This window comes from Loxodonta africana, chromosome 11 (assembly GCF_030014295.1).
Source record: "Loxodonta africana isolate mLoxAfr1 chromosome 11, mLoxAfr1.hap2, whole genome shotgun sequence".
NCBI classification, from domain to species: domain Eukaryota; kingdom Metazoa; phylum Chordata; class Mammalia; order Proboscidea; family Elephantidae; genus Loxodonta; species Loxodonta africana.
Genome location: NC_087352.1, coordinates 4,820,522 through 4,831,624, shown reverse-complemented (window position 1 = coordinate 4,831,624; position 11,103 = coordinate 4,820,522). Strand labels below are relative to the sequence as shown.

The 11,103-nt window shown below is 58.0% G+C and overlaps 1 protein-coding gene across 4 annotated transcripts; it reads left to right on the top strand.

Annotated features, from left to right (window-relative positions):
* The first annotated feature begins 13 nt into the window (after positions 1-13).
* On the top strand, positions 14-10,028 carry DYRK1B (dual specificity tyrosine phosphorylation regulated kinase 1B). 4 transcript variants are annotated; one of them, XM_064293647.1, is made up of 11 exons: positions 14-173; positions 2,250-2,413; positions 3,439-3,558; positions 3,653-3,841; positions 4,188-4,335; positions 5,547-5,833; positions 6,732-6,878; positions 6,968-7,108; positions 7,400-7,715; positions 8,048-8,154; positions 8,250-10,028. In XM_064293647.1, exons 2-11 carry the CDS (start codon positions 2,351-2,353, stop codon positions 8,619-8,621), a joined length of 1,890 nt encoding a protein of 629 aa, XP_064149717.1. In that variant the 5' UTR covers positions 14-173; positions 2,250-2,350; the 3' UTR covers positions 8,622-10,028. The 4 variants fall into 4 exon arrangements, with proteins under 4 accessions (XP_064149717.1, XP_064149715.1, XP_064149716.1 ...); XM_064293645.1 differs by lacking the exon at positions 14-173 and having other exon boundaries at positions 1,018-2,413; positions 7,400-7,435; positions 7,520-7,715; XM_064293646.1 differs by lacking the exon at positions 14-173 and having other exon boundaries at positions 1,018-2,413; positions 7,520-7,715.
* The last annotated feature ends 1,075 nt before the right edge of the window (positions 10,029-11,103 follow it).

The following is an 11,103-nucleotide window of genomic DNA, read 5'->3' as shown; positions in this document are numbered from 1 at the left end:
GGGTGGGGGCGGAGTCTGGAGGGGGGCCGGTTTGTTGTGGTCGCCATTTTGCTGGTTGCATTACTGGGTAATCGGGGCCCTGGCTCGCCGCGTCCGACGGGTACCTTCAGCCAGTGGGCAGGTCTGAGCTCGGGCTTCCCGAGCAACTTGAGTCCCCTTGCCCGCGCCCTCAGGTAACGACGCAGCCCTGACTGGCTGGGCGGCACGAGCTGGCGGGGAGGGGGAAGGGCGGGACCCGCCCTGCCCGCGTCGCCTCGAGACTGAGCACAGGGACACGGGAGGAGGAGAGGAAGGGAGGGGGAATCGGGCTGGTGTGCCAGCCGAGCCTGGCTATTCATAGTCGGATTCCTGGAAGGGGCTGAACCGAGGGAGCAGTCTTGGAAGGGAGGTCGGGAAGGGGTAGCTGGGCCCCGCTCCCGCCCTTTGTTTGGGCTCAGCTCCGCCGGCCGCATCGTCGTCGCCTAGCAACAACTGCCCTGGGCTGTGATTGGTTGAGCTCGTAGCAGCGGTGGCCAATGGTACGGTTGTTGCCATGGCAGGGTGCGGACTGCCAAACTCAGTCTTGCCCCGCCCGCTGGGTCTCTGCAGGCGGGGCGGGCCTCTAGGGTGGGGGGCGGGACGCCAGGGTCCCCAGGGGCGGGTGGCCGCCCGGGGTGGGGTCGGCCCTGCGAGGGTTAACCCGCCCTTCCCCCCATCCACCTGCTTTCCCTTCCCCCGCGTGCCCCGAGCTGACCCTCGTCCCCTCCTCTCCCCGCCCCTGGCGGCGGCTGCTGTTGTCACCCACCGGGCCGCCTGTCCCGCTTGCCCTCCCCGCCGCGGGGCCTGCCGGGCCGCCCAGGCCAGGGACAGGCGGCCGCCTCCTCACTGCCGCCACCGCCGCCATGCTGGCCGTCCGCCCGCCTCACTGGGGGCCCCACCGCGCTCCAGCCCCCCGTGGGCCCCGCACCAGCCCTGACGCGGGTAGGGGTTGGAGGGCCCCGGGAAAGAAGTTGTTTTGGAGGGGGAACCTTTAGGGAGGGAAGCTTCAAGAGACGGGGTGTGTTCGTGGAGTGGCAAGGCCTGGGATAGGAGGACACCTGACATGGTTAGACTTGGGGAGAGGGACTTTGGTTTGTCGGACCCCCTGGAAAACCCTGCAGTATTTGGGGAATTGAGCTTTGGGAGTCTCCTAAGAAGGGGCACCGCTGTGGGATGACCCCAGTATAGAGAGAGGTGACAGGAGATGGGGCTCCAATGGGAACATTGGGTAGAGGGAAGATTCATTATAGAGGAGAGAAGGAAGATCATCGTAAGCCACTGGAAGAGACACCTCCTCCTTGTTCCCCTCAGGAGAGCGGGCCTTGATTGGGAGGGGGACTTTGCAGCAATGGGGGGAAGAGTTCTGATGTGGTGGGAGGAACTGGGATACGGTGTAGGGAGACTATCTGGAGGAGTGTTTCCTGATGTGGGAAGGCCTACAAGGGGAAGAGATCTCAGCATGAAGTACTGAGGGTCTGCTGGGAAAGATGTGCCCTGGCGGGCTGCCACAGAGATAGGACTTTTGTGATACAGTTTCTCAGATAATCTTGGTGTGGTTGGGAGGTCTCCAGAGGACCCTGATGTGGATTTGAGGGACCTGCAGAGGACACTACTGTGATTTAGGGGAACTCAGAGGACTCTGGTGTGGTTTGGGTGGACTTCAGAGTTCTCTGGATTGGGGGAGCTACTGGGAACGGTAGATTTTGTAGTGAAGGGACCTTGCTGTGATAATGGGATGAGATCCTGATGGTTGGGGAAGATTATAAGGGGGCAAGATTTTGCGGAGGGGGCCCTGGGGAGGGCCCAAGTAGAAATGGAACGAACAAACCCTACTCCCCATACTGTCTTTAGTTTCTTTTTTTTTTTTCTCTTTTCCTCCCCTCCATTATCCATGTCTTTTTGTTCTCCTTCCCTGTTGTGGCCTATACACCCCCACCACCACTCCCTGCTCTTGCATCGCTCCTCCCCGTTCCTTTTGCATGCCCTTGTCTTTGTTCCACGTCATTCACTTACTTGGTCATTTGTTGAGGGCTTCTGTTGTGTAACCCCTTTCCACCTGTCTGCTACTGCTTTCTGTCTCTTCTCTTCATCGCCACCTGTGTTCTGTGGTACCCTTTTCCTCCTCCGTTTGAGTCCCTGCCTTCTGTCTGTGCCCACCTCTTTCCTGCCTGCCACTATCCCACATATTCTCTTGTTCCATGTTGTTCCCCTGCCTCCTTGCCTTCTCCCAGGTCTCAGCGGCGGTGGCAGCCGAGGTGCAGGATGCGAGAAGGCGCCCCCCGGCCGGGCTCCCGCTCCAGGCCTCGCTCCCCTGCGGCCCTCTGAGCCCACCATGGCCGTCCCACCGGGCCATGGTCCCTTCTCTGGCTTCCCGGGGCCCCAGGAGCACCCGCAGGTACGCGTTTGGCTGGCTCCTTACCTGCCTGGGGTCGGGGATACTGGGGAGAGAAAGGTCTCAGGGCAAAAAAAACAGTATGATTGCCTGACAGTCTCCTTAGGGTGTCAGGGCCCCATTGGGAGTGAAAGTTAATAGAAGAGGCATCGGCAGAGTTAAGGTATGAAGAATTCAGTCCATGTCTTGACTTTGTAGTTAAATTACTTATGTCCCGTACACTTCAGTTTTGTCATCTGTAAAATGGGGCCGATAATGATGATACCTGTCTCACAGGGTTGTTGTGAGGATTAAACAAGTTAATGAAATGCGTGTGCGATGGTAAGAACAGTGTCTGGCACATAGTAAATACCAAATATTCACTAAGGAAAAAAGTCCTGAGTGAAAGATCTGGAGGGAGTGGGTGGGGAGGAGGGCTGAGACTGAAGGGCTTGGGGACCATCAGGATAAAGACCTCCAAGGGTAGAGGTGGCTGAGGCTCTGGAATGTAGAGCTTGAGCAGGATGGAGTGGGAAGTCTAGGCTGCAGGACCCAGACTCAAGATCCTTGTGAAAGAACTAGGCACAGATGCTCAGTAGGGGGTAAGTGTTGGGGGGGCCCCAGTGGGTGAAGGTAAAGCAAAATGGGGAGAGGGGGACCCAGACTGGGATGTCTAGATGGAGAGTCTCAGACTGAAGGATTGGGGGACAGAGGCCTAATTTCCCATATGATCTTTCCCATTGACTCTGAAAGCAATAAAGTTACGGGGTAAAAGGTCAGGGGTAAATAACCATTCATTCACTCCACAAATCCCTATTGAGCATCCACTGTGTGCCAGGCCCTGCTCAAAGCACTGGCGTATAGCAAGAACAAGACAAAGTCTCTCCCCTTGTCAAGTTTATATTGTAGTGGGCGAGACGGACTATGACCAAATAAATTCCTGACTAGGGGGTTCTGATGAGCCAGTTGCCCATATGGTTCTCCCCCTTGGGGTCAGAGGTAAAGGATTTTGCCTGTTCTCAGTGCCTACCTGACACCCCACCCTGTAGGTATTGCCTGATGTGCGGCTACTGCCTCGGAGGCTGCCCCTGGCCTTCCGAGATGCGACCTCAGCCCCACTGCGCAAACTCTCTGTGGACCTCATCAAGACCTACAAGCACATCAATGAGGTGGGCAGAGGTGGGGAGGCCCAAGCAGGGGGCCGGGGGGCCCTGGCCACTGATTCCGGTTGCTCACTGGTCATCTGGTCGCCTGGCTGGGCAGGTATACTATGCGAAGAAGAAGCGGCGGGCCCAGCAGGCGCCGCCTCAAGACTCAAGTACCAAGAAGGAGAAGAAGGTCCTGAACCACGGTTATGACGATGACAACCATGACTACATCGTGCGTAGTGGCGAGCGGTGGCTGGAGCGCTATGAGATTGACTCACTCATTGGCAAGGGCTCATTTGGCCAGGTGCGGGACACCATACCCACCCCCCCCCCCGGGGATTGGGGTGCGTGGGGACCCACTGACAGTGGCCCACACACCCAGTGGCTTCAAGAGCACTGGGGCCATTCACCCAGGCCCAGTCACTTAGTTTCCCTGTGCCTCATTTTCCTTTTCTGTAAAATGGCACAAATAACAGGACTTAACCACATAAAGTAATTTCACACCTTCTGTCTATATCGCTGCCTAACTGATAGTAAGCACTCAAGTGTAAATGCGTAGTGGTAGTGTTGGTGGGTCCTCTTGGTTGGAGGGAGAAGAGTTGCCTGGCTGTGCCCTGTCCCCTGAGCCCTCCCTGTCTTGTGACACACAGGTGGTGAAGGCCTATGACCATCAGACCCAGGAGCTGGTGGCGATCAAGATCATCAAGAACAAAAAGGCCTTCCTGAACCAGGCGCAGATCGAGCTGCGGCTGCTGGAGCTGATGAACCAGCACGACACGGAGATGAAGTACTACATCGGTGAGGCCTGGGGGCGTGGGGGCTGGTTAGGGATGGGCCAGCTCCCTGTACCGGACGGGGCTGGTGTCTTCAGGGCAGGGCTCGGTCTGTGCTGCTGCTCTCAGTCATCTGTCGCTATCATTTGTTTCCCTGCGTCAAGTCACGTGATAACGATGGCCAGCGTTCACTGCGTGCTCACTAGGGGCCAGGCTCTGGTGTAAGCATTTTGCATAAATTAAAGGGGAGGGGCAATTATTGCCCACATTTTGGAGGTAAAAAAACGACTGAGGCATACAGGTACTGTCACTTGCGTGATGGCAGTTTGTACTCAGCAGATAGAAAATTGGACCAGGCAGTCAGCTCCAGAACCTTTACTCTTAACGCCGGTACTAGCCGTCTTCCTCTCTCCCTTACGTTCTTCACAGAAAAAGCAAGTGGGTTTAAAAATAAGGGGTTTCTTTTTAAAGAAAGTTTCCATCCTTACAGTAAATAGAAAATCAGTACCTCTTGCCTCAAGAAGCCCTGGCAGTGCAGTGGTTAAAGCCTTTAGCTGCTAACCAAAGGGTCAGCAGTTTAGACCCACCAGCCACTCTGCAGGAGAAAGATGTGGTAATCTGCTTCTGGAAAGATTGTCATTGTTGTGGGCCCTTGAATCAATTCTGACTCATACCAGCCCTATAGGATAGCGTAGAACTGGCCCATAGGGTTTCCTAGGCTTTACGGAAGCCGACTGCCACAGTTTTCTCCTGAGGAGCGGCTGGTGGGTTGTGGCACCAGGGCTCCTCACGGTAAAGGTGACAGCCTTGGAAACCCCATGGGGCAGCTCTCCTCTGCCCTATAGAGTTGTTAGGACTTGGAATAGAGTTGACGGCACTGGGTTTGTTTTTGGTTTATTCTCTGCCACAAAAGTAAATACAGTCGAGACTAAAACGATGTTAGAAGATTAAAAGAGGAAGCGTAGGATGGCCTTAAAGACCTACCAGCACCTCATGGAACTTTGCTTTTGGTTTAATCAGAAGATTTGACAGACTTGAAAAGGCAATTTTCTGTGTGATTCAAATTATGTACCATATAAAGACGGGCCGACTAGCAGGGGGTACCTGTGCACACCCCCCCGTTAGGCTAGCACCTCAGAAGTGGGGCAGAGACCTGCTTCCGACCCCTTCCTCTACTGCTGTGTGGCCCCAGGCCGCCATCGGCCGTCTCTGACCCCTGTCGGGCCTTCCCCGCAGTGCACCTGAAGCGGCACTTCATGTTCCGGAACCACCTGTGCCTGGTGTTCGAGCTGCTTTCCTACAACCTGTACGACCTCCTGCGCAACACGCACTTCCGAGGGGTCTCCCTAAACCTGACCCGGAAGCTGGCGCAGCAGCTCTGCACGGCGCTGCTCTTCCTGGCCACGCCGGAGCTCAGCATCATCCACTGCGACCTCAAGCCCGAGAACATCCTGCTGTGCAACCCCAAGCGCAGCGCCATCAAGATCGTCGACTTCGGCAGCTCCTGCCAGCTTGGCCAGCGGGTGCGGGCGGGCGGGGACCTGGGGTGGGCGGGCCGAGCGGCGTGGGTGTGGCCTGAATGGGCGGGGCCGGGGCGGGGCCAAGACGGGCGGGGTGGATGAGCGGGGTCAGGGCAGGGGCGGGGTGGGGCGGGCGGAGCCAGGACGGGCGGGGATGGGATGGGCCTGTCACGCAGCTGATGGCTGAGGGTTCCTGCTGAGGGTGGGGCCCGTGGGGGGAGGGGTGGAGGAGAGGGCCACAAGTGAAGGCTGATGGGGCAGGGCCGGTTAGAAAGCTGCAGGTCATGGGCAGGGCAGGCACTGGACCGAGTTTTATTTACTTGGGACTCCTAAAGCTGGGGGTGGGGCTGCGAGAAGGGTGTACTTCAGGTTTGCAGCTTCATGCAAGCAGGCACTTAAGGTGACAATGGTGCAAAGGCTTTAAAAGGGTCAGGATTGGGAGGTTGGGAAGGGCTTGGGCGACTGCCAGCCTGATTGGTGACCAAGAGGAACCCAGGACCAGGATGGAGGTCAGGGTCAGATGGCCAGAAGAGACAATCAGGCCTGATGAAGCTGGAGGTAGTGGCTCCTGGAAGGCTGATGCTGATGGCAGCAGAGTTTGAGGCCCCCATCTGGAAACCCTGGTGATGTAGTGGTTAAGTGCTAACCAAAAGGTTGGCAGTTCAAATCCACTAGGCGCTCCTTAGAAACCCTATGGGGCAGTTCTATTCTGTCTTGTAGGGTCGCTATGAGTCGGAATCGACTCCACGGCAACAGGTTTGGTTTTTTTTTTTTTTGTCTCTAGGTTTGGGGGGCAGGCGCCTTGTCTGCGGTCGGGTCCTCCTAGCTTCGGGGATGTCAGTGGGACCAGCCAGGGAGGCTGGGGCCTCTGACGATTGCCCCCTCCTCCGCACGCCCTCAGATCTACCAGTACATCCAGAGCCGCTTCTACCGCTCCCCTGAAGTGCTCCTGGGCACCCCCTACGACCTGGCCATTGACATGTGGTCCTTGGGCTGCATCCTTGTGGAGATGCACACCGGAGAGCCCCTCTTCAGTGGCTCCAATGAGGTGGGCCCCTGGGGAAGGGGTGTGCTGGAGGCACGGGTTGGGAGTCTGGCTGGCCAGGTGACTCTGACCACTTGTTTGTCCCCTTGCAGGTGGACCAGATGAACCGGATCGTGGAGGTGCTGGGCATTCCACCGGCCCCCATGCTGGACCAGGCACCCAAGGCTCGGAAGTACTTTGAACGGCTGCCTGGGGGTAGCTGGACCTTACGAAGGACAAAGGAACTCAGGAAGGTGCGGTCCCTGCCCTGTGCCCCTCCCACCCCGGGTGGCCCCTCACTCTCTCACACTTGGGGCTCCCTCTCTCCTTGCTTCCCCTCCCTTGTGTCTTTCCTGTCTTTCCTCCACGTCTGTCTTTTCCTTCCTCCCCTACCCACCCCATCTCTCCCACCCATCCCACACTTCTTCCAAGCTTCTCTCTTTCCACTTTTTCTCCTGTGCCTCTGTTTCCCATGTGTGTTTCCCTGCCCCTCCTGCCCACTGACGGCCACTCTCTTGCCCCCCCTCCCACCCCCTCCCTGCCAGGATTACCAGGGCCCCGGGACACGGCGGCTGCAGGAGGTGCTGGGCGTGCAGACGGGCGGGCCCGGGGGCCGGCGGGCGGGGGAGCCGGGCCACAGCCCCGCCGACTACCTCCGCTTCCAGGACCTGGTGCTGCGCATGCTGGAGTATGAGCCGGCCGCCCGCATCAGCCCACTGGGGGCCCTGCAGCACGGCTTCTTTCGCCGCACGGCCGACGAGGCCACCAACACGGGCCCGGCAGGCAGCAGTGCCTCCACCTCGCCCGCACCCCTCGATACCTGCCCCTCCTCCAGCACGGCCAGCTCCATCTCCAGCTCTGGTGGGTGCCCAGTGCCGCGATGGGGTAGAACCGGGATGGGAGAGCTGCTCTGGCTGGCCTGACCTGGGGACCTTGCACTGGGCCCTCACCCAGCCCTCTGAGACAGCTTGATGCTCAGCTCCAACCTGGGTTACAACAGTGGAGCCTGGCTTGATCTCTGAAACGGAGTTTGGGCTCACACACCTAAAATTGGTTTTGAGTCAGGACACCAAAACTGAACCCTGATCCCAAATTTCAGGACTGGGCCAGACCTTTTATACCTGGGTCTGGGTCCTGAACCTCTGGGTCCCCTTTCCTGAGGCATCTCTTTCTTCCCTTCCCTGGCACTCCAGGAGGCTCCAGTGGCTCCTCCAATGACAACCGGGCCTACAGATACAGCAACCGATACTGCGGGGGCCCCGGGCCCCCAATATCTGACTGTGAGATGAACAGCCCCCAGGTACTGGGGCCTTGGGGCCTTTGGAGGTGGGTGATAGGGGACCTGGGTCCTGGGGGCCTGAGTGTCCATTACCCACTCGCTCTTTTCTCCTTTAGGTCCCACCCTCCCAGCCGCTACGCCCATGGGCAGGGGGTGATGTGCCCCACAAATCACACCAGGCCCCTGCCTCTGCCTCATCACTGCCGGGAGCCGGCGCTCAGCTACCCCCCCAACCCCGATGCCTTGCCCGTCCCCTGTCACCAACCTCGCCACCACCCCCGGAGCTGATGGATGTGAGCCTGGTGGGCGGCCCTCCGGACTGCTCCCCACCTCACCCAGCGCCTGCCCCCCAGCACCCGGCTGCCTCAGCCCTCCGGACTCGGATGACGGGAGGTCGTCCACCCCTCCCACCTCCCGATGACCCTGCCGCTCTGGGACCTCGTCTGGGCCTCCGTGGTGTACCCCAGAGCACGGCAGCCAGCTCATGACCCTGCCCCCTCCCTGGGGCCCCCCGAAGCCATACCCCCTCCCCGCCTGGGGGCCCTGGGCTCCCATCCTCATCTCTCCCCTCGACTGGAATTGCTGCTACCCAGCTGGGGTGGGTGAGGCCTGCACTGATTGGGGCCTGGGGCAGGGGGTCGAGGAGAGGGGTGTGGCCAAACCCTCCCGACTAAGGACTGGACCCTTGCCCCCTCCCCTCCACCTTGTTTTCTATTTATTGTACCAAAGACAGTGGTGGTCTGATGGGGGTGAGGAGGAGACCCTCCTCACCCCGGGACCCTAGGAGGGGGTGGGGGCAGGTAGGGGGAGATGGCCTTGCTCCTCCTCGCTGTACCCCCAGTAAAGAGCTTTCTCACATGCCTGCCTGAGCGTTTGCAGGGCCTTGGCTCCCCTTATCCGGCCCACAGAAGCATGGTTGGGAACGGTGCCTCTGGGGAGGGTGTGCTGGAAAAGCTTTGTGGTGCTGGGTACACCCCTTCTGGAGTACTTACGGTTGTCAACCTAGACGTGGGGCTGCAGAAGGTCTGAGCTGCAGAATCTAGACAGGGATTCCTGAGGATCGTAGCCCACGTTTGCTCTTTTTATCTGGGCAAACGGACCCTGAAAAGGGGGTAAGGTCGCAGCTTGCCTGTCCCTCGGAAGCATCAGGTTCTGTCCTAATAAGCCTGGGCTTCCACTGTCTTCGCCGGAGTGGCTGCTCGGGCCAGACAGGCACCCTGTAGGTGCTCTGTGCTCAGCAGGCCTTCTTGGTACCATCTGGGCAGTAGGCAGGCGGTGGGTACAGGCTTTTCCCACGGAAATGCCCCCTCCCACCTTCGGGAGCCAGTGTGGAGCAAAGCATTTTGAGATTCTCACGGAAAAAAATTCCAGGGGTTCCAGGGAAGTGGAGCTCGGGTCAATTTCCACGACAACTGGGAAAGCTGTTTCCCACCTGGCCAATCAAGAGCCGTCTGGTTCAAAGAGTACTGCTTCCCACCACTGGCACGCGGCGCTTCATGGGCGATGGAGTTCTGCGTAGGAACCTCGTTTCTTCCTGGCTTCATTGCTGTGGAACTACAAAGACCAGAGTTCTTTTCGCCCACGTGGTCGGGGGGCGGGTTCTCAGGAAAGCCAATCGGCAGTCAGGTAGGGTCCGCGTGTTTGAGGTGGGAGGACAGGGCCGTGATTGGGTGGCTCTGAGCGTGCTGTACGCAGGTGCAGGGTTTTCCCGGCGGTGTGGGGGCTGGGTCTTTGGGCCGTCGTCCAGCCGGAAGCTGCGTCCCGCGAGAGGATGCAGGTCGGGCGTCCGTGCTTACGGAGCAGGTGGTAGGCGCTGAGGCCTGAAGCGGACCCGTCACGGGGGCATCACTAGCCGCTGTGCCCGGCCGGGCTCGCAACAGACAAGGGGCCCGTTACCCACCTCTGTGTTCATGTATGGTGGCAACGCGGAATGCGGTGGGAACTCAGAGGAGGCACGGGTAGGAAAACAAAAAGGAAGTGTCTGAGCTGAGACCTGAAGACGAAAGGATGATGAGGGGTGGCGGCGTCGAGGTGGAATGGTTTGTGCAAAGGAAGCGATGAGAAACAGCCTGGTGTGTGAATGTGAACTGCAGGTGATCTGGTGTTGAAGATGATTTTGAAAGTTTCGTATGAATTAGGTGACGGAGCATTCTGTTGACCGCTTAGGGATCTTGGACTTTGTCCTGAGGGTAATGAGGAGCCATGGGAGGGTTTTTAGACAGGAAGGAACGTGGCCCAATTTGCTGCCATGTGAGAATGGATTGATGGAAGAGACTGGGACCTGGGACCCCAGGGACAGGAACCTGGGCAGGAGTTGTCGCTGCTGGACCAGGGTACGGGCCTGGGTAAGGGGACAGGGGAGAGAGACATTCAGAAGGCTGAATGGACAGACCATGGGACTGAAAGGTTTTGAGCCTGACAGGCTGGGAAGTGGGAGCGGGGCTGGAGATGGAGACACCCTCAACACTTGGAACAGTTTTAGTGTGTTGTAGATGCTCAAGAAAAAAAAAGGTTTTTTTGAACGAATGATCTCTGAGGCAGGTATTATTATGTTCTCCCTTTTGCAGGTGAGGATTTCAGGGGTGGAGAATGTTAAGTAACTTGGCCAAGATCACACAGCTGAGACGTGGAGGGCTCAGGATTTGTGTGTGTGTGTTTGTGTGTGTGAAAAAGAAAGAGAGAGACAGAGAAACCCAGTGACTCAACAATGTGCAAGATGAGCCCAGAGACATCAGCAGGGGCCAGATGACATAGGTTCTGTGAGGAGTTTGGGGTAGATAATGGAAATTTATATCCCAAATTTCTATTTCTAGCCCAGAACCTCTCCCCTGAACTTCTGATTGCCTACTTGCTATCTCCTTGTGGGTGTCTAGAGATACCTTGAGTGTAATCTTTGGCAAATGGAACTCCTGGTCTTTTCCCCAAAACCTGCTTCTCCCATATCCTCAGTAAATAGCACCTCCACTCTTG

Coding starts and splice junctions, on each gene's coding strand:
- DYRK1B (XM_064293644.1), top strand. CDS start 1,832: ATGGAACGAACAAACCCTACTCCCCATACTGTCTTTAGTTTCTTTTTT. Junction 2,414..3,438: donor GGCCCCAGGAGCACCCGCAG/GTACGCGTTTGG, acceptor CCCACCCTGTAG/GTATTGCCTGATGTGCGGCT. Junction 5,834..6,731: donor CCTGCCAGCTTGGCCAGCGG/GTGCGGGCGGGC, acceptor GCACGCCCTCAG/ATCTACCAGTACATCCAGAG.